At 36.4% G+C, this 27,898-nt stretch overlaps 1 protein-coding gene across 8 annotated transcripts in view; it reads left to right on the top strand.

Annotated features, from left to right (window-relative positions):
- phc3 (polyhomeotic homolog 3 (Drosophila)) overlaps positions 1–27,898 on the top strand; it is a 95,060-nt gene that overhangs the window by 23,016 nt on the left and 44,146 nt on the right. For 7 of the 8 annotated variants that reach the window (XR_007934127.1, XR_007934126.1, XR_007934128.1 and 4 more), the window contains exons 3-7: positions 8,903–9,067; positions 9,479–9,556; positions 18,664–18,825; positions 19,962–20,051; positions 23,890–24,139. Coding sequence is in view for 5 of the 8 variants with exons in the window: in XM_051922879.1 (XP_051778839.1) it covers positions 8,903–9,067; positions 9,479–9,556; positions 18,664–18,825; positions 19,962–20,051; positions 23,890–24,139 (745 nt within the window). In the remaining 3 variants the exon portion in view is untranslated. The remainder of the gene's footprint in view (positions 1–8,902; positions 9,068–9,478; positions 9,557–18,663; positions 18,826–19,961; positions 20,052–23,889; positions 24,140–27,898) is intronic. The other variant, XM_051922881.1, reaches the window with a different exon arrangement.

Raw genomic sequence — 27,898 nt, 5'->3', positions numbered from 1 at the left:
AGGAAGTATAGTCGGCTCTGTCCTTTCTTACACAGAGCATCAGTATTTATGTCCTCTGACAGAGGCTTCAAGGGACCCTACAAAATGAACCCCCAGTCACTCAAAAGGAATGTCTATGAGTGGGACAGGGATGAGAAGAGCACAGTCTTTCTGAGGAATCTGTCTCAATTGGCACTTGGGACAGAAAGCACAAAGCGACAGGCATTCTCATTAATCCCTGACCAACAGAATTGGAGTTTAATTCTCTCCAGTGTTTATCTGATGCGTAAGTGAACGTCTAAGAGGTGGGTGTGCTCTAGCTTGCAAACCTCAGGGAGTCATCGTTCCACTGATCCCTTTTAAATGAAGTTGGAGTGTGCCTGAATTGGAAGTGTAAAGCGGGGAGGGAACCAGTAGTGACTTCAGGGTGTGGAATAATGCTCCGTGATGGTTCGCATCTTTGTAGAGATGTTTGTGCGCGGTGCTGGGACGTCAGTCTCATCTCACTGAGTCGCCATGTAACTCTGCTCAAACACTGGCTGCAAGTGTGGTGTGAAAACAACTTCGGATGGGTTTTCACCATCAATAACCAGGCTCAGTGCTTTAGAAGAGATAGTAGATATCATTCCATTTCTTTTCTGACCAGTCACATCCGAGAATCACAGGAAAACAGGGACTTTGCATAACAGACACCCTGATCCTTTTAGTGTCACCTTTATAAGCAATGATACAACGAGAGGACATGTACCTTCGAGTCTCCCTGTGAATACAGGTTAGATGGGTTTTCCAGATTCCCATTGTCGTGGAAGGACATATTGATGAGTAACAATAGAAATGTTGCTACCAGAATCAATGAGTACAGAAACCCTATGCTTGTTAACAACCACCACTTCATTGTGAGAAAGAGACAGGGGATTAGCAAATTAAACAGTACACCTCTCCTCCGTGCACAGCTGCAATCCATGGGCTCACCAAAGCAGGGGCAGTTGGGGATGGTATGTCCTGCCCACCTACACTTATAACAGCAGATAAGAGTTGTGTATTTCTCCTTTGGGTTGCACCACCGGTTCCGTGTTGTGCTGTGTGGGCTCCTAATCAGTGACAGGTCCAGGATGGGACTTGTGGTGATCAGCGGACTATTCCATATGCTTGATTTGCAAAGTGGTCTGGTGGCGCTTGAGGGCTTCTATAATTAAATCCAAGTTCTTGTGTTCTTGTTTCTGGACTAGCCAGGCAAGGTAGTTGGGGAGTGCATTTAGAAGTAGGACACATGTGACCATCTAGGTAATGTGTTTTGCTGAGTTTACCTCTGGTTTCAGCCATCGCTGAACTCTGCCACACAAATTGAATGCTTGGGAGCGGGTTGACTTCTCTGGGCTGAATGTCCACTTGTGACACATCCATGCCTGCTGCTCCGGATTAATTCCATGCTGTAGCCGTGCTTGGCCTTCAGTTGATCATAATTATCAGCCTCCTGCTTATCGAGGTCATAATAGGCTCACTGTGCCTATCTCCCCAAGAACTGCACCAGTATGTGTGCCCAGTCCACACATTGCCAGTGATGACTTGTGGCAGTTCTTTCGAACAGAAATAAGTAGGCCTCAATACCACCACCCAGATATAGGGGCAATAACACCTGGAACAGACCCTTCTGGAGGTCCCGCTGGAGAGCAACACAAGCTCAGTTACATACTGCTGCTTCGGCAAGCTGGGTCAATTTCTCCCCTGCTTGGAGGTTTAGTTCCTGGATGATGGATGCTAAATCCTTGGGCTCAGATATCGTTTCTTGCCTGCTAGAGATCCTGCAGACTATGTCACTGTGAAAAAAATAACAGGACAAGATTAGAGTTTTGGGGAACCTTGTGACCAACCCTGTATAATTTATAGCAATAAATTGAAAGAAAACATGTGTTATGATGCGAAAAGTGAGTCACTTTGACTTCCGTCTTAGCTAGACTGACTAAGATGGTGGATCCACCGAATTTAAGGCATTCTTGGAGGAAGAGAATGGTCCAGGTGGATGTCAGATGGAATGGTGTCTATCATCATTTCTGAAGAAAGGGAAGAACAAAGTTGTTAGTATACAGTGCCACATCCTGTCTCAGTGGAAAATTATTGCCACTCAGTCTTCAAGCTGTTTTCCATGCACATGCACGTAACATTAAACTGAAAAGAGCATTTTTATTGGGGAAAGAAAGAAATTTTTATTAAGAATGCTTCCATATATAAGGTCATTATTCTATACAATACTCACACATATGTAAAATTAAAGGCAGAAAAGCATCCATCCATTTTTATCCAGAGCAGGGTTGCTGGGGCCTATTCTAGCAACTATTGAGCACAAGGCAGGAATAATCCCTGGATAATGTGCCAGCCCATTGCAGTAAACAAACACTCATATCAAAGTCCAGTTTAGCATCGTCAATCCACCTAACATGTCTTTGGAAGGAAACCAGATCACCAAGAGGAAACCCACTTGGATATGGGCAGAACATGCAAACTTCACAGATGGAGCACCCAGAACTTGAATTCTGACCTTCTTGTTATGAGGCAACAGTGCTACTTGTGTGCCCCCATGCACAAAACTATAAAATCTATTTTTGAAAAATGAATGTCATGCAATATATACAAATAACATATTTACATACTGTATACTGTATATATGGTGGTTATAAGTCTATGTCAGTGGTATTCTGAAAAGGATCATTTACTAAGCAAATAATGACAGTTTCCTTAGAATAGTAGATGTCTTAAAACCATCATATGAGCTCCTAGTCCAAGGTAAGAAGAAAAATAGAAAAGACTTAGCAATGCTAAATCAAAAACAAATACTACAATTAATGAAAAGGTATAGTAATGTAGTAATATGAAGCAACCTCTGCAACAAACTCCCAACAAGCATATGCTATGCTACACTTGTAAAATAATAACTTTTCAGCCTTGATTTAAATGATGGAACTGATGAGTCTTCTCTGGTATTGGTAGGTGGGTCATTAGAGATTTTGGGTTCCCTATAATTAAGTGTTCTGGCTCCTACACTAGTTTTTTAATTTATCCATCGGATATTAATAAGGCCTACATCTTGAGACTGAAATGTATGCCCTGGACAAAAATTTAGGTGCTCTAATAATTATTTATTTACTGTTTTATATCAATTAACCAGTTAATTCATGTAATTAAGAAGTAGTATTTGGTTTCAATATGGCAAACAGCTAAGTGATATTACCATATAAAAAAAGTTAATACTGTGCTTCTCAATTACGTCTTCTCTATCTATCTATCTATCTATCTATCTATCTATCTATCTATCTATCTATCTATCTATCTATCTATCTATCTATCTATCTATCTATCTATCTATCTATCTATCTATCTATCTATCTATCTATCTATCTATCTATCTATCTATCTATCTATACTGTTAGGGTATTTTGCCATCCTGGAGCTGATATTGTTGGAGCAGGTTAGGGAGGTTTCGCAGGTTTACATTCAGGAGTGTTTTCAGTGTAGAACTCTGTATTAAATACTTACTTATTGTTTATAATGACAAAAAAGCATTCTTGTTCTTAAAAGGACAAGGAAAAATGGATTGAAAGATAAAGGGCAGAAGACAAAATAAAAGTCAAAAAAGCTAAACAAAGTAGTTACCGGAAATATTACTGATCAAAAATCCTTTTTTAAAGTGAGTGCTGAAAGTCAAAGTTAAGAAAATGTAAAGCAGATGGTCAAAATTTAAAACAAGTCAGAGTAAAGGGGTTTTTAAAATTGTTACCCCAACGTTAGAATGCATAGAGTTCTGTGGCTCCATCTTTTATTGGAGGGAGCTGCTGAAGCTGTACATAAAATCCATGTAAAAACCTGACAAAATGATGTTAAAATATGAGAAATTAGAAACTGCGTAATGTAAGAATATAATGCAACAAGGAAGAATAATACCAAAAAAGTAGAAAATCATGACACATACTGTACATGTGTGATTTGGTCGCATCACATCACCAAATGGCAGTATATAGATGTTAAGACTGAACTTAAAATGACGAGTCACTAATGTGATTGATAATATATGTTTTAAATTCAACAAAAAACTTGAATATCAGTGGAATGGAATAAAATTTTCAACAAATGCTTCAGTGGTTTTGAAGTTCAGTCCTGGGGACCACCATGGCTGCAGGTTTTTATTCCAACTAATTTCATGGAGCATTATGCTTATTTTTAATAGATCACTTTGATTAGTTATCTAGCCTACAAATATTTCCAAGAATTCTTAAATATTTGTATTTTACCACATCTTTAAATTCTTACACTTCTTTTGCATTATATCCAAATGCTGAAGATTAGCAAAGAGCAGTGCAGACAAAATTGTAAATAACAAATACTAAAGGGAGGCAATAACTTTACTGCTATTTTAACTTGTCTGCTCTTTAAGAAATATTTCTTACAAATAAGCAAACAAATGAATAAGGCACTAAAGTAATCATTCCTCTTTAGCATTCTGTGTTGTCAGTACTTAGATACCATCAAAGGAGCAAACTCTATAGAACTGTGAAATAAAAAGAAAATGGCAAAAATATGCATTTAAAGTTTTGTCAAAAATACAAATATTTCAGAATTTGTTTGAGTATGAGCATTACAAAGGACAGATGACTAAATGATAAGATCTGTTGAAAGCAAGAACTATGTACTGATCGTGTCATTTGTTGGGATAAATATCCATAGGCACAGGGATCTCCAGTACTGAACCACAGGTTTACAGACTTGCTTTTACTGTGGAGAGGTTAGTCTTGCTTTAAATAAACACTGGAAACAATAAAATGGCTAAATTTCTAAAATTGAGTGTGGACCCCCAAGCATAGAGACAAAGCAGAAAGGTTTGCAGTCCTAACCCTAACCTTGTTTACACCAAACTGACAAACATATGAGATTCAGCTCCAAACACGTTGTGAAAAATGAGGTGACAGATATTGCAGCCAACTTACACATCTTGGGTAAGTTTCACACACACCTGTGCTTATCGTGCATCAGACAAGAGAAAACACAGAGTCAGGTCTCCATAGAAACAACCTTCTCTAAGGAGTGCTATGCAGTAAGGGCAACTTTGTTTGAAGGCATATTGCCTGATGGTGAGGTAAGTGTACTGGAGAAATAAAAGCATTCTCTATCCCCCTGTTGTGGATTTCTTTTAAATAAATGTTTTGAAATCACTTGTATGTATATATATATAAATATGTCTTCTATCGAAATGGGCATAAATATAAAGGCACACATGCACACCTACAAAAACTTTTGAGAGAAACATGTACTGTTTGCAGACAATATAAATACAACAGTATCTGGAGTCACACTCCTTTTTCCGATGTATTATCAAGCTGTTTATGGGCACCATAGGAGAGAGAACGTAAAACAATTAAGAAATAAAAGGCAGCAACATATGTGTGAATTAGTGTTCCAAAGGACTTAATACATAAGGTTTAATCAACCAGGATATTAAAACCGAAACCTTAGCTGAGAAGTCAGCGAAAATGAAAAGATTAAATACCAAAATAACTATGGGAAAATCAAAATTCAAAGCAAAAGGCAAAAGTAGCAGTCAGAAATCAAAGGCAAAAGCCCTAATTCTGTTTGATATCGACTACCTAATGAAACAGTAAAAAATTGTTCTTTTTTTTAATTGTGTGAATTCAGTGTTTGGATGTTAGTGTGCTCCACTGTCTTGCACCACCATCAGGTGCAAGGCAGGAATCAATCCCTGGATGCAGTGCCAAAATGAACAATACACAATATTTAAAAAATATTGCCAAACATTGAGAATAGAATCTGTCAGGAGAATCTTGTGATGAAAAGTCAGAAGTTTCATCAGGTTTTAGTACAACAAACAAAGATGACATCCAGGTGTTTATGAAGTCAAGTCAAGTTTTATTTATAAAGCACATTCATAACAGCTTAAACTGAACCAAAGCGCTCTACAAGATAAGCTAAAAGAAACAATTAATATATATTTACAGTATCTCTCTCTATATATATATACATGGATAGCGCTTTGAGTACTGAGAAAAGCGCTATATAAATGTAATGAATTATTATTATTATTATAAAAAAACCACAATCATGACAATCGTGCTATTTGGTGTTGAAATTTTACTTTTAATGCTTATAAGTGACTTGCTTTATTGATTTTGTGGATTTGTTTACATTTCTGTCTCTGGGCATTACACACTAATGACGTCTTTGAATAGCATCATGGCCATCTATGCCATGATGACACCGAGGCCATTTTGTAATTCAGTGTGATTTGTATGATCATACCTTTTTTTGAAATGTGTCTTACATTTGAGGAAGATGAATGTTTGTTTGAGACTTGGAGAATAAGGGAACAAATAAAAGAGAAAGGTTTTTGACCTGTAAAGGTTCAACACTAAGAGTTCAGGTGTGTCATTTTGGTTTTGGTGCTCTTGTTTAGGAGGAAAGTTATTTTTGGTGACAATTCCTGCTTGTATTTTGACTGTTAATATACTTAGAGTTTTGGGTCTGTGCGTATATAAAGTAATACTTACTATGTCTAGTCATCAAAAGTGCAATTTGAGAGGCCATCATCTATATTGAGAATTGTTTCAATCTGTTTTAAGATTAAAAACATGATGACTCAGAAAGTTAAATAATGTTGTGCTGATAGAAGGAATTGAAATACTTAAATATTGTGGAGAGAAAAATGTTGCCTTAAGATGTGTAGAAAAAATATGTAAATATTATGTTTTCAGTCATCAGGAGGTTAATTGAATGATGCAAGTAGTTCTAATAGTACTAAAATATTATAAAAGAAGGCTGGGTTAAGGTTTCTGAAAGCAAACACTGAAAGCAAATAAAACTGAAGATCAGTGATGCAGTGATAATGAGAGTAATGAGAAAGGCAGGGCATAGTGAGGATGTAAGGGATTGGAAAGACTGCAGAACACTAAATACGCTTTTAAAGGCCAAAGCAAAACCTAAGCCTGTCCTCATTCTGTACTATTTGAGTAAGGTGACAGCTGTTTTGAGAACGAATAGAATCAGAAGTTGGCATGGAGAGTCAGTATTCACACAGGGATCATAATCAGGAAGAGTATAATAAAATAAACAAAGCTAAGAACACATACTCTTAAACCTGAAAGGGAACCTGTAGCTAGAGATAAGAAACATGAGACACAGATCATAATCCGAAGTCAGAAAAATGGTTGTAATCAGTAAATTCAAAAGCTAAAAATAAGAAATTACACAAGAGTTTTTTGTTTCAAGAATACAGTCTTGGAAGACCAGTAACGTGTGACGCCACTTTTTAAAGCATCGTACTAGTGACATCATGATGTATGACTTCCAGGAACTGCATCCTATCAATGCCTACATCAATAAGGAAAACACGATGGCATTGCAGGAGAATGTGAATAATTTTTTACATTATTGACTACACAAGGAAATAAAAAATGACTCTAATCAGTAGATTCCTTGGAATCAGCAACCCTAAAATAAATTTACAAATAATTAATTCAGAGGTCAAAGAAGAGTTGGAGAAAAATTGAACTCCAAAACCACATCATGGCTTTTTTCCATTTACGGAAATATGACTGTGTGCCTTCAAGAAGGGATTGCTTTATATATTTTTGGTCAGTTCACGGAATGGCACAAAGGTACAGCAGGTGGTGTTTTTACCTTACACCTCTTGATTTCAGATTTTGATTTTTGGTTTAGAATCCTGGCCCTGTGGAATTTTTACATGCTCCTGCTCCTTGCATTCATGTATGTTTTCTTCACACATTCCTTCACACAGTCTATGAGTTAATTTAGCAATGCAAAAGATGTATGGTCTTGTTTATATGGGACTCATTCTACCTGAATTGTACTGTTGTGTATAACAAAAGTTCCTTGAAATATTATGCTATGTGAAGTGTGTGCTAGTAAAATCTGATACTTTAATTGGCCTCAGCTTGATTCTTTTTCTACTAAGACAGACTCTGAATCCTTTAGAAACATAGAACATAGTAGATCATCTTCACCGTGGCTCTAACCTTTGTCCTTGCACCCCGTGCTCTCTCAGAATTTCAACTATACAGAGATGGAAATGATTGCTCTAAAGCATACTGAGGGATGTTTTAATTGTTTTTATCTTTTCCTTGATTGAAAAGTTAGCTTTATTTGATCTTTGAACAAGTCTTGTAAATGTTTAGACAGGGCTGAGGTTTAGCTGGTTTTGATATCAGTTTTGAGTAGTTACATGACCTTAAGCAAGTCTATGATGCTGCACTTAGAATTTTGTAGTAATATTTATTTCTTGAATTCGCACAATGTATGTCAAGCACTTGGTGTAAATTATTAAAGTATACCTCTAAGTTAATGCACTTTCAGATACCTGGAAGTGTACTATATATACATCTTTAAATCACCCTGTATATGTACTGTATATAGATTTATACATACATAAATGCATATACTGGATATATGATGTATTTCTGTTTATGTTTCAATGTTGTGTTTTATACTTTTTTGTTTTTCATACTGTATTTTATTGTACAGCATAGCATGCAGGGCTCAAAAGTGTGCTTGAATTTATCTAACATTTGTTTTAAGCATTTTGAAATATGTATAGAAGGCAGTACATATAATGAAAAGAGCTCTTTCTCACTTGTAAATGAGAGAACGAACAGGAAATCCTGGAGATATGCTTGCAGTGGTCTGTGGTTCATGTCAGACATGTCAGAAGTACCTACAGTGCTGAGAGAGAATGCTCTTTCACAGCAGAGCTTTCTTTGGTTGTGTAGCTAAGTACAAATACTGATTGCCATTTTAGCCTCTATGTAACATACAGTTCAAGTGTTTCTGATCACAGGTAATAGATTGGATAGACATGTCCCATCATCCATGACAGCAGCAGTACTAAATGTAGAAATTCCTGCAGGTCATCCAGCAGGCAATCCATCGCCCACCTAGTATGGCAGCACAGTATCTGCAGCAGATGTATGCAGCTCAGCAACAGCACCTCATGCTCCAGACAGCGGCCCTGCAGCAGCAGCAGCAGCAGTTGAGCAGCTCCCAGCTACAGAGCCTAGCCACGGTCCAGCAGGTAAGTAGCAAACAGGCCTTGTTTGTTAGTGGTAATGTACCTAGGATGAGGACTGATTCTAGTGTATAAGATAGTATTTTCAGTAGACTCTCCTTCTGGGGATCTTTATTTGCGCCCCCCATGTTCACATCTAAACTTATTGTTTCCTGTAGGTGTCTTATGCAGGCGTACCTTTTTTTATTTGATGTCAGGCATTTGTTTGCTCTGAAAACCACAGGGAGGCTTACAGTTGTTGTGAACCAGTGGTTATCTCTTTTTATTATTCTTGTGAAACTTCACACATGCACCAGCACCCACTGTAGGAGGTGGGTTATGCTGAATATAAGACATTAACTGACGGATATTAACCTTTCGTTCTCTTTTTCTTTCACTCTCTCTTTCTCTATCTCTCTCTCTCTCTGTCATTTCCAGGCGACGCTTTCTGGAGGCAGGCAGTCCTCATCCCCCACTGGAAGTGTCACTCAGCAGTCAAGTGTTTCGCAGACTTCGGTGGGTAGCATTTAACTCTGCATCTGTTCACACGTGGCAGAGCTCTTTATTGTGACAGCGGTGACCTCAGTATTTAATTAAGGGCCTTGTAAAGTGGAGCAGATTCCTTGGGTAAGTCCTCTGGGGTGCCTCTGGGGCTGCAGTTAAGGTGGAGATTTCCTTCCTCCGCTCTAGAGAGTGTGATAGAGCTTCATACTCAGTACAATTGCTTCCTACTTCATGAAAGGTATCCTGCCACAGAAAAGTAGAAAACTATTAAGCCTAAAAGCAGAAGGAAGCATTGCAGTGCTTCATGTGTATCTGTCTTGCTTCATTTTTACTTCAGTTAGTCATCATTCAGGTATCAACCTGCCATTGCTACTTGTGCTAATGTGGAGACCAAGCTTCAGGAAGTCTAGATTTCAAACTTGCTAACAGGTTATCTGATTCTAAACCATCTTCATCAGCTCATCTTCCAAAAGCACAAAGCTTAGTGACCCATAATGAACTAACAGTTTTTATTTATATCTGAGATTGCATTCCAAGTCGTGATTAAAAAGAACTGCCTGATCCATGCAAGCTAACTGGTCAGATTATATGGAATAAACCAATGAATGATGGTTCACTAAACTCAGAGTAGTTAATTTTTCCATTACTTTTCTGGCTTAAGTACGGTACCATGAAAATGTATTTATTTTTGATTTCCTCTACTATTGAAAAGTGGACACTGAATATTTTTAGTTCTTCAAACAAAACTAAATTTAGACATACAAAGAAAATCTTTAATTTATCTAACGAATACCAACTAGCACTATCCGAAAAAGTAATTGCCCCCATATAGTTAATTACTGGGTGCATTGTCTTCATTTACAATGATTCTGGCTAAACATGTCCCATAATTCAATATCAGTTCCTTGCAGAAACACTTTATTTCAGAAATATTCCTTAAGAAGTCCTTAAGAACTTTCTGATACAGACCAGAGTTCATGGCTCAAGTCATCCAGGTCCTGAGGCAACAAAACAGCCCAACACCATCGAACTACAACAACCATGTTTGACTGTTGGCATCTTGTTGTTCTGTGGGATGCTGTGTTTGCCTTATGTCAAACAAAATTAGAAACGTGTCAGTCAAAAATTCTTGTCTCATCTGTCCATAGAACATTCTCCTAAAAGACTTGGTGATCATCCTGGCGCTTACTGGTAAATGAGAGGAAAGCAGTTATGTTCTTCTCTGTGGTTTCTGTCTCACATCTCTCCAATGAAGCCAGTTTTTTCCCAGCATCTTTACAGTAACAGACTTATGAGCACTTACCTTTGCTAAGGCAAACAATACTTGCAGATTTGTTGAATTTTTTCAGGATCTCTTGTGACTTCCTGGATCGTTTTATTCTTTGCCCTTGGAGCAGTTGGAGTAGTTGGAGACCCAGAGACAAAGAATTAGCATTGTAACCCTTTATAAACTAACAAATGTAAACAGTTTTTCTGTTCTCATCAGAAATTTGATTTGATATTGGAATGGCATGCTTGTTAAACTTTGTGCAAGAAAATTGTATCGAAGCCCGTGATAATATATCTGGGGGTAATTACTTTCTCACACAGTGTCATTTGCTGTTTGATAAATTTGTGCATTAAACAAATGAAATAATTTGAAGAAGAAATGTTACTTGTTCATTTGGGTGTCCTTTATCTAATATTAGTTTTTTAGTTGAAGACCTGAAAACATTTAGTGTAAAAAATTAGCAGTAACAGAAGAAATCAGGAAGGTGGCACGTACCTTTTCACAGCGCTTTACATGAAGAATTCCTTGTTGAACTGATGTTGCTGTTTTTTTTTTCAAGTGCAATGAAGTGACCAAAGCCAGCAGGCAACTGACAACTAATTAATGTTAACATACATTATAATTGCATTCCAGGAATTAGAAATGGCATTTCAGGCATGGAAGTACAAAATGATACAAATACTACTATAACACAGCCTCAAAGTCCAGGGTTTATATCTTGGCCTGGGCACTATCTATGTGGAGATGGCATATTCCTTCCACGATTGCATATATTTTTCTTAAAGTTCACTTCTTCCATCCCATATCTGAAAGACACACAGGTTAGGATGACTGACATCTCAAAACTAACCTGATTGGGTTAGTATGAGAGATTGGTGCCCTGTGTTGGATGGGTCTGTTGACTGTGTTCAGTGCAGCTGGGGCATGTATCAGGCTCTTGTGACCCAGAACTAGAATAAGCTTTTTCATGGATTCATGGCTTTTGGAGGTACTGAATTCTCTACTAATAGTAAATATTTGTGTTGTTTCCTGTAGTAAGGAGCAGCAAGATTGAAAAATAGAGATAGCCCAATGTGTAATATGAAACTCTTACAGTTACTGTACATTTTGAAGTCAGAGGCCTGCTTGTTCAGATGAGTACAGGTAGTTCCCTTTAGGTCATCTTAGTTCAACTGAGTAAGCTGGTGGTGCTTTCTGACTCAGAGTCCTGGAGTTTACATTCAGCCAGTCTATGTGAGGATGTGAAATGGAGAAGAGTGGGGTCTTCAGTGACTTCTCAGTGGTGATTCTTCCTTGTGAAATTCCAGCATAATAATAAACTCAAAGTCTTCTTTCAGGGTGGCTCACCCAGTTTTGTGCTTTTAGCGGATATGCTGAGGGAAAAGTGTTTGAGGTTGTCATCGCCACCTAGTATAAAGTTTAAATGGTTGACCCCTGAAACTCCTGCCTGACTATGGCATTGGCACTAGTGTCTATATCAGTGCTGTCTGTCTTCACCTAATCTGTAAATCCTGGTTCACTGTAACCTTTCATAGTTTTTTTACCTTATACAAGCTATACTAAATATTGTATAATTACCAAGGCTGGCCTAATCTAATAGTAGAGTGTTGGTGAGCCTAGTCATTAGGGATTTTCTCTAGTTTATAATGATCTCTAATGACTCGCCCTTTGAAGACTCTAGGATGTGTCTTATTGGCTCCTTGTGACTTGTGGTCTGACATACTAAATATCACAGTAGGTTAACATTTGTTTAGTTAACTTGTAAATTAATCACTGCCATAAGATTGAAATTTTATTTTGTTAAATAATTATTGAGCAGTGAATGCTATTTCTCTGTCAATGTTCTGCTTCCATAACATATAAGACATTTGACAAGAAATATTGGGAAATATATAAGCATTTTGTGGAACTTCATTGAAGATCACATTTGTGAAGTATGGTATAATTCAGAAAATAGACTAACTTTGACAAGAAAAAATCCAAATGTGAGGGCCCCCCTTGCTTATCTGAATTCTCTTTTCTTCATAAGAAATATCTTAGAATTTTAGCGAAATGATAAACATTTTGGGAACAGATGACAAAGCTAAGAATGCATTGCTGAATGATGCCTGACACCCCAAAAGCACAAATTTTCGTTGAGCTTTCTGACTGTGTTGATGTACACAAAGGAAAAAGGATCTGCTACTTCCATATCTTTCTTGAAAGATTTTTTTGTTTAAGACACCTCTACCAAAGGTGTATTCTATCAAATTGGTTAAGAGCTGACTGCATGTCTCTTTTTCTTATAATAATGTTTTTTTTTCTTCTTGTATTTTGTGTTTTTTCCAGTCTGGTGGATAAACACTAAATAGCCTGTTTCTTTCCTGATGTATTTCATTCATTCACCTCTCTACTTAATGTATTCACTGGATTTTAGCTACTTAATTTATGGCCCTTTCAATTCAGGGGAGGTTCAGTGTGCCAAGAGGGACTCAGTTTGGTGTGGCTCTAGCTCATTGCTGGGGTTTTTAAGCTAAAAATGGCTAGGTAGCCATGAGCTAACCTTTCTCACTAGTCTAATATGCCTACTCTTGAAAGTAAGTAACTGTCTGCCTTTGTGTGGTGAATTAGCTTGATGAATGATCATTTTCACACCCTAAGTGGTGGTTACATTTTTTGTTCAAGAAATTATTCGTTGGTAAAACAGTTGTCTGCTTGGGAATCAGTATGTTAACCTTTCTGGGAGTGGTTGTGCAGGTGAATCATCAATAAAATAAAATGTTGCTTTTGGGGTGAGCCTTGAATGTCTTCTAGTTTTTAATTACAGAGGCGGAAGCTTCCCTGAATGAATGCTTTGAAACAGACTAAAAAATGACCAACAAAAAGGGGGTACTTCAGAATTAAATACTACTTTCAGAGTGAGAAAACCTGCAATATATACCTGTCTTGGCATTACTGGACATAATTAGATGACTGCCAAACAGCCTTATTCTCATTTATTCATTAGGGAACATCCATTCATTTCATTACCCACCTGTCCAATTCTGACTTGTGGGGTCTTGAGCCTATCCTGGCAATACCAAAGGCACCAGGGCACTAGTCCATTGTAGGATGTTCTCATGCACACACCCACCTTTGAACAGCGAAAATGTAAATGTTATCGTGGGGATGTAGAAAAGTGAATTGTGTAATGGAGAAAGAAGTATTCTTCTCCTTTACATTATTACATTATTAGTGTACTTCAGCTATTTCTGATTTGCTTTATTAATTACAGTATTTTCCATTAATAATTTGCATGGAAAAGTGTGGTTTGCACAAATATCAAAAGATAAGCATCCTATAAAATGTTTCATATTCATTATCTGGTTTAGTTTCAGCTAGTATTTTAACAGAGCATACTTGTACGCTTCTACTAACATTAAACAGATATTATATCCAAACCCATTAAATCTACAGTGCTGTCTAACTGTAAACACAAAACTAAACTCCATATCTTTTTAAACAACCATAATTACTAAAACTGAAACTAATATACAGTGGATTCAAAAAGTGTTCAGACCTCTTCACTGTCTACATATTTTATGGTGTTGTAGATACAATTCTAAATGGATACTTTAAATGCTGTTTTCCAAACTTCAAGCAGGAGTTAACCACTCTACCATAAATACCAAGTTAATTTACTGTAGGGCTGTCGAGATGGCTTTGTTACAATGAACATTGGGTTATCATTCACCTCCCTGACAAAGGCCCCTTTTGCCCGGTTACTCAGTTTGGCTAGACTTCCAGCACTAGGGCATGTCCCGGTGGTTCCAAACCTCTTCCATTTCACAATTATGTATGCTGCTGTGCTCCTGGTAATACTCAAAGCTTTAGAAATAGTTTGCTACCCATGCCTTGATGTATGTCTCACAACAATTTTATCGCAGAGATCTACAGAGAGTTCTTTGGATTTCATGGCTTGATTTTTGTCTTCACATGTAGTGTGGATTGTAGGACCTTATATACGTACAGTAGGTCTTTGCCTTTCAAAACAATGTCCAGTCAATTCAGTTTGCCACAGGTTCATTACAATCAAGCTCTAGACACATCTCAATGATTAAATCAAACAGGCTGCACCTGAACACAGTTTGGAGTGCCACAACAAAAGGGTCGGAATACCTTTATAAATGAGAGATTTCAGTTTTTTTTAATAAATTTGTAAACCTTTCTGAAAACACATTTTCAGTTTATCAGTATGAGTTATTGAATGTAGAGTCATGAGCAAAAATGGAAAATGTATCCATTTCACATTAAAGCTACAACAAAGTGTGTAGAAAATAATGGGGTCTGAATATTTTCTGAATCTACTGTAAAAATAAAATAAAACTGTCTTCCTGAAATAAAAAATAAAGTAAAGCTAAAATATATTATGACAGAAATATAAAACTAAACTGAATTATGATCAGAAAAAAATAATGAAATAAAAACTAATGTAAAAAAGCAAAACTATAATAATCTTAGCAAAAATAAAAGGCATCTAGACTATGACATTTGTACAGTGACATCTGTGAACTGTATGAAATTACATCAATTTAAAGAACTGATATGGTACATTTCCAGGGTGTTAACTCTTTTGCGATTTTCGAATACTTTCAGTTGCTTCATTTGTTGTTTTATGCAGTGTTTCACATTGAGAAGTACAAGGAAAAAGAAATAGAGGAGAGCACAGCGGAGTACCACAGCTCCACAAGACTGGCTGGTTTGTTTCATTCCCCCATGTCTGTGTGGGATTTTCTCTGAATTTGTTCCCACATCTGAAACATGTGCAAATAAGGTAGATTTGTGTGCCTTGTGATGAACTAGCGTTCCATCCGAGGCTGGCTCCAGTTGTGTACTTACTATTGACTGGATAAGTGCTGGGTTCCTACAACCTTAAAATTAAATTAGTCAGGTTCAGAAAATGGATGGATGGATGGATAGAAGGATGGGAGCGTTAAATAAATAGAATCCCCTTTCAATTTTTTTTTGTTTTTTGATTTTTACCTGCATTACCAGTATTTAAGTGATTATTTTTTTCTTTCACATTTCAATAGTGTTATCTGTCTCCTTTATTCAAAAATGTGCAATATTTCCTAGATGTTTTTTTGCCTGATGCTGCTAAAAGCTATTACAATGGTTAAATTTTTGCTTTGCTTCTTGTCTGTACAGCACATGCTTGCTAATTTGTATCAATTACAGAATGTGCATTACCACATGTTAACAATCCCATAGGAATGGTTTAGTTTAGATTTATGGTTTAGATTTATTACTGAATATTTGCAACACAAAAATCTATTTTTTGGTCATTCCTTGAACATGTTTATTCTGTAAATATTCAGAACAAACATTTCACAAAAAATACATATATATATATTAAATACACAATATATTTTATAAGTTTTTCACAAAAAATGTTTATAAATTATACATAAAATATCTATTTGAAATAATTATATATACATATATTAAATACACCTTATATTTTGAACATTACATAATATTATATAGTATACATAAAAATGTATATATACATATATATATATATATATATATATATATATATATATATATATATATTTTATATATATATAGTATATATAATATATATATATATATATATATATATATATATATATATATATATATATAGTCACAAACTCGAGACAGGGTCATATAAAGGTTTGGGGCAGCCACCCGTATAATTTTGGTTTCCTGGCTGCAAAGTTGCTTTTCAAAATAATACAGCATTGATGTGCACAAAACCAAGTACAAACAGAATTGAGGGAATAGGGAAAAGGTGGAGGCTTTTAAAGGGGGAGACAGGAAGTGAAGTCAAAGGGGGTCGGGCTCATGTAGGTCTTCTGCCATTGGTGCGAGCCCAGACGTGACATCACAGGGGTCGGAACCGGCAAGATCTCGAAAGCGATTTTTTGCTTTAGACTAAATAGAAGAAGTTACATTAAGCAACAGCAAGGTTTTTCAATTTGAAGTAAGGTAAAAAATTACGTTAGGTATTAATATAGTTCATTACAACTACTAAAATTACCTTAAATCAAAAAGAGCCCTTTTTCTCTTTTTAGAGTGTAGGTATGACAACTGCAGTTTTTAAGTAATCTGAAAAAAGACATCAGATTCTGTTGAACAGTGAACTATGTGTAACAATATTGACTCCATGATTATGAACGTTGAACTAAGGTCAATTACAGAAGGTTAGCTCAATGCATAATTCCCAATATTCTCTTTCCTGGCTTGATGTTTGGTCTTTGTATGGACCTTTGATCAACCATTGATCCTTTGCTAATCCCCTAATAATGATGTCATCTTTCTGTCATCATGGATTATGGTTGCTGTGATGCTGCACATTACTAGGTTGTGTGACATCAATGAGGGACTTGGTCATATTCACAATGTCATGGTAGCTTTCTTATTTAAGCCTCATGCTTGCTCGTTGATCAGTTTTTGTTTTATTGGCAAGACCATTTGCTTGCTTCTAGAAAACTATCTATCTATCTTCCAATTTCTTTTCAAGGCTGTTTTTTTTTTACTTTTAGTTTTGACTTGTTTTATTACTTCAAGTAAGTCTAGTTAATTGATTTAACTTTTTGCGTATTGACCCCAGTTCTGTCCAGACTTCTTTATTTACCCCAAAAAGACCTGTTCTTCACTTTAGTGACTATACTGACATTTTCAGTGCAGTTTTATAGGAAGCTCAAATTGGCTCATGACAGCATTCCCCAAGCTGTGTAAGGTTAAGTTATGTCAATATGCATCATTTCTGTGACATTGTGTTTTTCATTAGCACTGCTATTTTGTTTGTCTAATGACTATGATTATACATAGTTGCTAGGCATGTGTGCACGTCAAATAATCTGTGACCTCATGGTGGCCACAGGGTTAAAGTATTGTCTTAACTTTGTTCAAAAATAAAGAGACAACATATTCGGGAATCAATTTAGCTTAGATTCTGCTTACTGTTTTGTTTTGTTTATTATTATAAATTTAGTGTTGCTCCACCAGTATTAGTGTACCAACCTCTGTTTATTTCGATGACTCTTTTGAAACTTACAACTGATGTCTGCCCCTCTGCTTATCATGTGTCTGTGACAACTCACATGAAAGTTCTCATTGGTCATAAACACTAGTAAAGGGTAGTATGGGCACTACATAAAATAGAATAGTGAACCCAACTGCAGGGCGCACAAAGACAGGGTCTCATCATTATTCTTTCTTCTCTGTTCCACCACACCTTTAATTCCTAGCTTTAGAGATTTATCCAGTAATGCTAAACACACCATTATGCAATCGCAATTGAAAAAAAAACTTTATTATGCCACTTAAAGTGTCATCATTCAGTGTAGTAAATACTGGTTGGCTGATATACTAAAAAATAAAGTATTCACTACTGTTATTAAACAAGGAACATTCTTTCAAACCTGGAATGAATAATGTTACAACACATGATGAAGCTAACTGATAAGTTGGAATAATGCACTTTTATGAATTGCATACAGATTGGCTGAACCCCAACAGTCTAAATTTATATTACTTCTTTTAGCACTTTCAGCTCAATTTCAAGTAACTGTAAAATTTTGTCTCTGGTTCCCTCTGGGTTAATGGGAGCTAAGAGGATGATACTTTCAGTAGAGAAAAGAGCACAGAGAAGAATTAATTACATTTACCTGTTGGGGAGAAGCACTGGAATGTAAATTATATTGTTAGATTGGCTTTTCATTTAGAACTATGCTAGCATTTTCTTGTGTGTCTTGCTTGTTTCTCTAAGCTTTGGAAGCATTCTTGCTATGCCATCTCTCTCTCTTTCTCTCTGTGTGTCTCTCTATCTCAATCTGTGTAGATCAATCTTTCAACATCTCCAGCAACCACGCAGTTGATCAGCCGTACTCAGACTTCCAGCTCTTCAGGCAGTGGTGGCCTCACCCAGCAAACCATGCTACTGGGAAGCAGCTCCCCTACCCTCACCACCAGCCAGGCACAAATGTACCTGCGCGCACAGATGGTAAGGGAGTTATCATATGTATGGGGACAAGGAGCATACTGGGAGCATATAGGGACAAAGGCAAGGAGCATATTAAGTCTGATGCCCTTTAGAAGCATGACATTTGTGACATTTACCTCCACTTTACCAAAACCAAAAATGTTTTGTGGTGGAGTAGAATCCATCCTGCCTTGCTTCAAGCTTATATTTTCACTCACTGAAACCTTTTACTGGCCCAAGAAATGATTGGATGGAGGGGTGTTGACTTTCTGGATTAGTAAAAATGGGTATGCCAGCAGCCATATGCCACTTGCACTTCAGAATTAACCTGAAACTAAGCATGTTTAGGCCTAGCCAGTACTTGGATGAGATACCATTTAGGAAAAAGCTTGGGTTGCTGCTGGACGAGGTTTTGGTGAGGTGATTAGGGGTGCTGTGGTTTGTGTGTGGATGCCAATGCCCCAGTACAGTGACAGGGAGTCTGCGCTTTAAAAATGCAAGATGTCCTTCAGATGAGGTGTAGCTCCTGACTCTCTCTGGTCATAAAAGATCCCTGAGCATCTTTCAAAAAGAGTAAGGTGTTTCCTGATATCCTGGTCAAATTGCCCACCATGACCTGATCATTCTTCCCCGTTAATCATGCCCTGTCCCTCACTGACTAACTATCTCTCTCACCCCTTCACCACCTAATAACTAATGTGTGGTGAGCATACTGGTGCAAGAATGACTGGTATTGCATTATCCAGGTGGATGCTACAAATTGGTGGTAGATGAAGTGGTTCCCAACTATCAATGTAAATCTCTTTGAATAGGGTAGTTAAACTTATGCACATGTCATTAATTATAATAATAATAAGTATTATTATTAATATTATTATTATTATGAAATGTATTATGTCCTTCAGAAAAAGGGCTTGATGTATTTTCAGTATATAAGGAGCATTTTAATTTTAATTCAGATTAGTGAATGCAAAGCAAAGATTCCCTGCTATTTCAACATCAGTCTGTTGGAATTATTTAAAATAACCCTAAAATATATATCTTGATATATATCTGGTATCTTCTCCATTTACACTTTTTATTGTTAGCAGATTATCCCAGCAGCTATTACTGTTTGGTGTCCCTTTTTCCTCTTTCTTTCTTCTTCTATTTGACAGCTTATTCTCACTCCTACTGCAACTGTCACTGCTGTCCAGTCTGATCTTCCTGTTGTTTCTTCTGCCTCCTCCCAGCCAACTGTGTCCCAGGTGAGCTGACCAGACACAAGCAATTTGGTGAAGAAACAAAAACAGGAGTCAAGGCAGCACTTAAAATTGTTTTTTAGAGCAGGAGACTTCAAATCAGTGTTGTTCTTGACACCTATTTTTGATGAAGTAGTGATTGTTAAAAGTGACATTATAATAATGACATTCTATTATAGCCAAAACCAGAATGAATAAAACCCAATTAATTTTCTGTAGAAAAAATAGTTGTACTCTATGTGGTTCATTACAATTTTGTTCCGACATTAATCATTTTATTTTATATTTTAAATTGAGTTTTATTGTTTTTTTTTAACTTATTTGCTTAGCAGGTGATCAAAAATTGTGGAGTTGTGATTCCCTGTCACATTTATATTGAGTGTAATCCTAAATTGGCATGATGTGAATGTATATGTGTGTGTGTGCATGACTGTACACTTCTGTGGATTGGTGTCCCATCCAGGATTAGTTTGTGCTTTACAAATACCAATACAATGATGGGCTCTGGCTCCTTGTTGTTTTGTAATGAGTACGTAGTTTTGGAAAACTAATATATGGATGAATGGCTGTATGGTGATAATATTGGGCAGCAGTAATAAAATATACAAGGATCTGGTAAAGTAATCATAAAGTCGCATTTCATCATCAACTATTTTTGTAATAACTTAGATAAGCTGAATAGAACTGTAAGTGTCTTGTGAAGTATATACATGAAATTGCAATTAAATTTTGGAAACATATCAATATCCATCCACCCATTCTTTCTTTATCCAATCTGCTTAATCCTGACCGAGGTTGTAGGGACCAGGGCATATTCCAACACTTTTGACATCAAGGCAGGAGCCAATGCTGCATTACACACTCATGCAAACACCAATACTCAAGTACAGAGCTCTTTTCAGAATAGAAGATGAATAGCATTTAGTGTGGAATTAAAAAAGCAATTCATTAAGTTTTCTTACTTAATATCAGACAGAGTTTTGTACAGAAAGTGCACAAATGTAATACAAGACATTAGAAAATGAAACAACAGTGCAATTCTTACAAAGAAGTGAAATCAGTTTGCTTTTTTATGTTGTACCATTCATAATGAGCATTATTAAAAAATACATTTTTGAAGCTATACCAAATGAGAAACATCAGAGATTTTTTAAGTTGGCAGACAGGGCATGGGATACTTCCTGGTGATCTGATTATTAAGTTAACTTTCAAAAGCTTATCAAAGTACTGTATATGATGATGATCTTCATTGATACTGTAGCTGTTAATTTATGCAACCAGAGAAAATGAAGGTAGAGCATCAGGTATTATATCTTTTAAAATTTCCTTAAACTATAATATAGCAGCTTAATGGGGTGAATTAAGTTTACAAAAGTGAACTGTTTATTTGGCCACTGGTTTTTAAGCTAAACTGAATACCATGATTCGGAGATACTTTTTGATGCTGGATTGATTTCTTGAGACACTAAATTTACATTGCTTGTGATGTTTTTTTTTTTTTTAACAAACTCTATCTTTCTGCTTCATGATGGCAAATAAGTTTTCATAGCACCCAGTCAAAATGAATGTACTTCATTCTCACTCTTTTGTTTCTCACTACCTTGGCTTGCTGCAACTTCTTTTGCCTGAAGCGTTTCCATACTTGTTGCTCATGTAACTCTGTCCATATTCCTAATGTGACAATCTGATAGACTGGATAATTTTTTTTGTTGTTTTTGGGTGCCATTAAGTAATTAATTAACATCCCATCCATCCATCCATTTTCCAACCCGCTGAATCTGAACACAGGGTCACGGGGGTCTGCTGGAGCCAATCCCAGCCAACATAGGGCACAAGGCAGGAACCAATCCCGGGCAGGGTGCCAACCCACCACAGAATTAATTAACATGTATATGGTAAAAGTTAAACAACCTACCAAATAGAAAAAGTCATTGATAGGATTCAGGCTAGGTCAGATCAAACATATTTGTCAAATGAAGGCATCTAAACAAAGGCAGCTACAAAGTTGAATCCAGAAATATGTAAAATTCACAATTAAAATGCAAGTTTGTCCAGTAGGAAGGGTTAATTTTTTTGAATAGACCAGATTCATTGTTTGGAAAATCATTGAAAAAAGGTGGTTCCATTTACAGTACCAACTTAAGGCCATAACAGTGACAAAATAACAATAAAAAGCCAACAAATAATAATTTTATAGTTTATATTAAATAATCATTTAGCGTACAATGCACATCAGGGTGTTCCTGGAAAACACCATTTAAAATTCATCAGGGTGAATGCCTCTGCAACTTTTGGGATATTCCCTATCTTTGTTTTTTTGTGTTAGTTAAAGTGCTCTCCATGTGCTCTCCATGCTCCAGCCTTTATCTTCTCTACATGCTATAGGAGCATGCACAAGTTTAGTGGGTGGCATGTTATGGGGTGCCACAATTTAAACTTTTCAGGATTGAGCAAGTCAGCAGTTTTGGTCCCCCAGAATTTCTGGAGTGAATTTCAAGTGCCAGGGAATGGTAACACCTTTTATTACTCTAAGAAGATATTGTTTTTGTACAATAAACTAATCAGTGTTTAACTAGAAATAGAAATAAAATAAATATATAAGAACAATAGGCCTTTTTTTGTAAGCCGGTCATGTATATGAGTGCAAAAATTAAATACAGAGACTACAGTGAGATATTGAATATAGTACTATAGATTGTACTTTAATGCTACCTACAGTTTTCAACCAAACCCAATTCATACAAAACTAAATAAAATTAAATTAAAATTAAATTAAATTTGGTTGAAAATCAGCAATACAGATCTGTTTTCTTTCTTCTTCAGATATTATCTTACCAAAATAATTAATCTTTTTGTTTCTTTAGAAATTTTCCATGCAGACTGCTAGGTGCTCCTTTTTCACAATCACAAAAATATGACTAGCAGCCTGTCCTTTTCACCGGATTTTTTACTAAATTGTGTCTATGTCACACACTGGAAGACTTAACAAAACCGAAAGGACCTTACAAAATATTTAACAAAATCTTTAGAATGCAAGGATCAGGGCAAAAAACATGGCCAGGCATCCCTAGCTGCTAACATATAAAATTCAAAGTAACTGGGCTAATGCTGCACTATATGCTTCTAATAGGATTTTAAAGTTTTTATGGTGCTAGTGAGAAGCATTGTCCCTAATGTTATTGCACAGAAGTGCAGCCCAAGTATTTCCACAAAAACATGATCAAGTTTCTGCCTCAAATATGTTACTTTCTTATTGGCCTTTTTAGTAAATACACAGTCTGCTTAGCAGTATACATTTATTCCTTTTAATTTCTGCATGTTTATTTAATTAGAGAAACTGATGTTTTGAAGGGGTTGCCAAAATCAAAATGTCCAAATTCAAAATTTGTGAGTGTTAGATATATAGCTTCACAGATCTGTAAGTAAGATCGGACTGCTGGAACTTCTAGAATGTTTACCCTAAATTCTGTCCTATACCTTGCATAAATGGGCTTGTAGCAGCCACCTCAGCATATTTCTAGAATGATTCACACCTCATATTGAAAGCATGAAATGAATCTTGGCCTTATTTTTGTATCTGATGAATCTGAGATAAGACTTATCATAATGATTGGCTGTTTAATGTGTGTGCATTGTTGAACTCAGCCTCAATTCTTTATATGGCTTTTTCCTCTGCAGTGATATTCCTGTGTGGCTTGGGTAAAACTGACTTTTAAATTGTGTCTATAACATAGTTTGTATGAAGTTTTGTATTTTCACTTCTTTTTTACTAACCTGGTACTTCAGAATGGTTTCTGTGCTTGCATTGAACTGTTGAACCTATGCTTTATTTTTCATTCTGCAGGTTCAGAATTTGGCTGTTCGCACCCATCAGACCAATACTCAATCCAGTGGTCAGAACACGTCCGTTAAAACCAGCACTCAGGGGCAAACGCTACCTGCTTCCCATCCTAAGATGTCATTGAGCCCTGTGAAAGCCAGCCCAGCACCTGACACCCACAGTGAAGGAAGCAAGAAAGGCGATAGTCCTGGAACAGAACCCAGATCCGGCACTATAAACCGGCTATCTGCTACTCATCATTTGATAGCCCCAGGTGAGCATCTTTTCTTGCACTGATCCATTGAAATAGAATTTGTTCTCTTGTGCACCATTGGAATTCTTAGTGTAGGCACCTTTTTCTTGCAGTTTATGCTAGGCCTTGCATTATTTGCAAATTCTGGCTGGCAGATGTATCAGGTAAGAAAAGAACGCAAGACATGTGTCCTTATGATTGTTGACTTCATGGTCTCCTCCATGCTACCTATTGTATAGTCATGTACACTCAGTATATACTACCATTTCACTCAAGCCCTTATGTGTTCTGAAAAATCTCCAAACATGGATAATGCTCATGTAGAATTTTTCACCACAACATATTCAGTGTGTTGTTTATTATAATACATTGGGTAAGTTATGTGCTTCTGCCCAAATCAGGACAAGGCTGCTATATTGTATAGATATGAATAAGTGGCACTCTCACTTCAGAAGATACCTAGGAAGTACCAGCATATAGTTTCCATCACATGGCTAGTGGAGTATGCAGTGATGCTCATGAATTATCACAGGAGTACCTAAAAGCATGGAAGAAATCTCACCACCCATTTACCCAAATCATAATTTAATTAACACACTCATTGATTAAAATGTTTTGTGTTGATCAGGACACTATCCCAGAGACATAACTTTTGATTTCAAAGTCAGTGTGCTAGTAAAGCAATGAAATATTCATTTACTTTATGCTAATTACTAGCTCTAGGCATAATGTGAAAAGTGACTTGGTTGTCTTTTAAAAAGTGCTATGGGCATGATTAACTATTTTGCATTCTCTTGATAGCTCCCCTTTAGTACTTAAATAAGAAACTTGTCTTTAATTTATAATAATTAGCGTTATTCCCATGACCATTTTTACAAAGTATTGGGGCCATGTCCCATCTGTTAAAGTTAATAATTACATCTATACTCTTCTGTTTTTTGTATGCCTGAAAAAATATCTAAAGTACTGTCAGTTGTATATCAGGCAGTGTGGAAATATCCTGAATACAGTATCTACCTACATTGTATTTTTCTATTTGGATCAAGTATAGGAAGCAGGCAAGAGAAGTTGAGGAAGACACATCCAGAAATACAACCAATTTTGATTAACAACAAGGTTTGTTTTATAGAGGATTAAAACACAGGGAGCACAGGAAACACTGAAGAACAATGAGAATAGACAGACAGTGCTGTAAAGATATGAAAAATGTTTATATTGTTTAAATATTCTCATAGTGAGTGATGGATTTCAGATCTTTGTGAGTGTTTGAGTTGTTGCTTAGCAACTAAGAAATGCCAGTGCAGAAATGCAGCTAGCTAGCTTGCTTTATGATGTGTGTTATATATCATCCAGTTGAGACGCAAGAAGACAATAGCAAAGGCAATTCAAATCAGACGCAGTATAACAGATGCCTTGTTAATGGTCTTGTATGTCATTTTCAGTAAAAGGTTGTAGTGCAGCAAATGCACATACTTAATGTTTCCAGTAGGGGGGAATAATTCCCTGGAAATTCAATTTTTTTCAGCTATAGTGCTTGAATTGAATTTTCCCTGTGAACAAATTTTGGTGTTTTATTTTTTTGAGTGTTCTGCATGATCTATTGCTGTCCTTCAGCCTAATGTTACAGGGACACACTACAGCTTCATGTACCACGTATTGGATTAAGAAGGTTAGGAAAATTGGCAGATGTTACTAGTAACTATTAGAGATATTAAATGTGAGTTTGTATAGACTTCAGCTCTCACAAGATCTTCAATTATATTACAATGGAAGTTTTCTGTATTAAAATTCAGCTTGCCTGTAGCTGATCACATGGCTAATGAATGATCATACATTCACTAATCATGTCATAGACATCTTTACAGACAAAGAAAAACCCTTGTCTGTCTCTGTTATAGGCCAAAGTAGAAGTTCTTCACTATCTGGTGAAGATTTGAGAATGTCCAACTTTAAAAAACATTCCCCTGTAGAAAACTGAATAATGCTTATGAGTAGCATCAATCAGAGAACACCTCAGCACTGTATTGTTATTAAAGGTCTGTGTCAGTGGGCATCTGCAAAAAGAAAAAAAGATGGCTAAGGTTATTTTGATGCTGAAAAAATAGAAAATTAAAGGAACAATGTTATCAAGTGTATCATACTCTATGCAAAGGCCAGAAGAGACTCTTTCATTCTCTTGTAGGACTGTGTGAATTCTTGCTGCAAGAAAGTGTTTCCGCATCTGACATTTATTCCCTGGTCTCCCTCTGCTTTAGAGGAGAGGGTCAGGCACATAAAGCATATACTGCCTCATCTACATTCTAGAGATCTGATAAAGCATTACACACTTCCAGCTGGCCTCAGCTATTCCTCTCATTCTCAATTTCATGTAGGTGCCCCTACACAATGGAGTTTCTGGTCCACACACTACACACAGAAGGGTATATCACCTCCTAGTAGCCCATCCATTCCTAGAATGGCACACACAGCACCTGTCTTGATGCCTCTTTCACTTTACAGAAGAACATTAGAACAGTTTTGACAAGAAGAATCCATTCAGCCCAGCAAACATGCCAATTCTGTTCACCTAATTTTTTCAGAATAACAATGAGTTGTTTGCTGCGTTCCTCTGTACAAATTCCTTTCATTATTTTAAACACTTTTATCATGTCACATCGTATTTTCCTTTTCATGCCATTTTTATATCCTATGTTTGCTACCTTACATCTATTTATATAAAATTTAATCCACCACAAATCTGCTTAAACCAGTAATTCTGTCTAGGTCTCTATTAAAAGTCTAGACTATACTAAATACGATGATTGTAGATTATCACCATTTCACTTAGTGCAAATGTAACCATTTTGCCATTTATATTTTTATGAAGATGCATTATGTGTAATAAAAAGAGTAGTGACCAAAGCACGGATCCCTGAGAAACATAACTTTTAACATCATCACATTCTAAAAAGCTCCTCTCAACATATTTCTCTGTTTCTGGAGTTTAAGCCAATTTTATACTTACCTACATACTCCATCTTGAATTCCTGGTTCTTCTAGTTTGAATACTAACTTCTCAGGTGGGACCATTGCTATTTAATGTAGAAAGTGCAAAGTGCTATATGTGGGCAAAAGGAGCATCATTTATAGGTACAAGATGGGAGACACGGTACTAAAGGAAGCAAACTCTGAAAAGGATTTTGGCATTTATGTAGACATAGCATTTTCATTTTCTAAGCCAGTGGTTCTTAACAGGGTGGCCTCAGTAAACTTTCAGGAGGGGCTTCAACATGAATGAAGATAATAATAAAATAATGGCAAAAAAATCAAATCATTAAAAATCTACAACAGACTGGCAAACTTATCTTTTCAAAATGGATCACTTTATCAATATCCAAAATATTGTAGCATCTTGGCCGGCTTCATGATGGGGGCTGTCTGACAGTTGGATCTGGCAAGGGAGGCTTGGAGTACATTGGAGAGCTACCTGTCTTGTAAATCAGGGCAATATACAAAAGACTGACACAGAAAGTAAAAAGGGGTGACACCTTGATGAGGTAAAATAAAATGAAGTTTTACAATCCAGTTTTTCTTTTGGATAGTTTGATAGGTGGTATGCAGTCTTGGGGAAATGTCATGCAGTCTGAGAACAGGATGGTGACCTGGATGAATAGATTTTATGATGCAGATCACAGAAATAACTTTAAAATTGTAAAGGTTTTTGAGAAATGGCTAATTTTCTAATACAAATTACAAAATTGTCAAATTGGGGTGTTTTGTGTAGTCATTGGTGCTCAGGTT

This window comes from Erpetoichthys calabaricus, chromosome 2 (assembly GCF_900747795.2).
Source record: "Erpetoichthys calabaricus chromosome 2, fErpCal1.3, whole genome shotgun sequence".
In the NCBI taxonomy this organism is placed as follows: domain Eukaryota; kingdom Metazoa; phylum Chordata; class Cladistia; order Polypteriformes; family Polypteridae; genus Erpetoichthys; species Erpetoichthys calabaricus.
The sequence above is the reverse complement of the archived record's forward strand: the minus strand, read 5'-3'. Positions and strand labels throughout refer to the sequence as shown.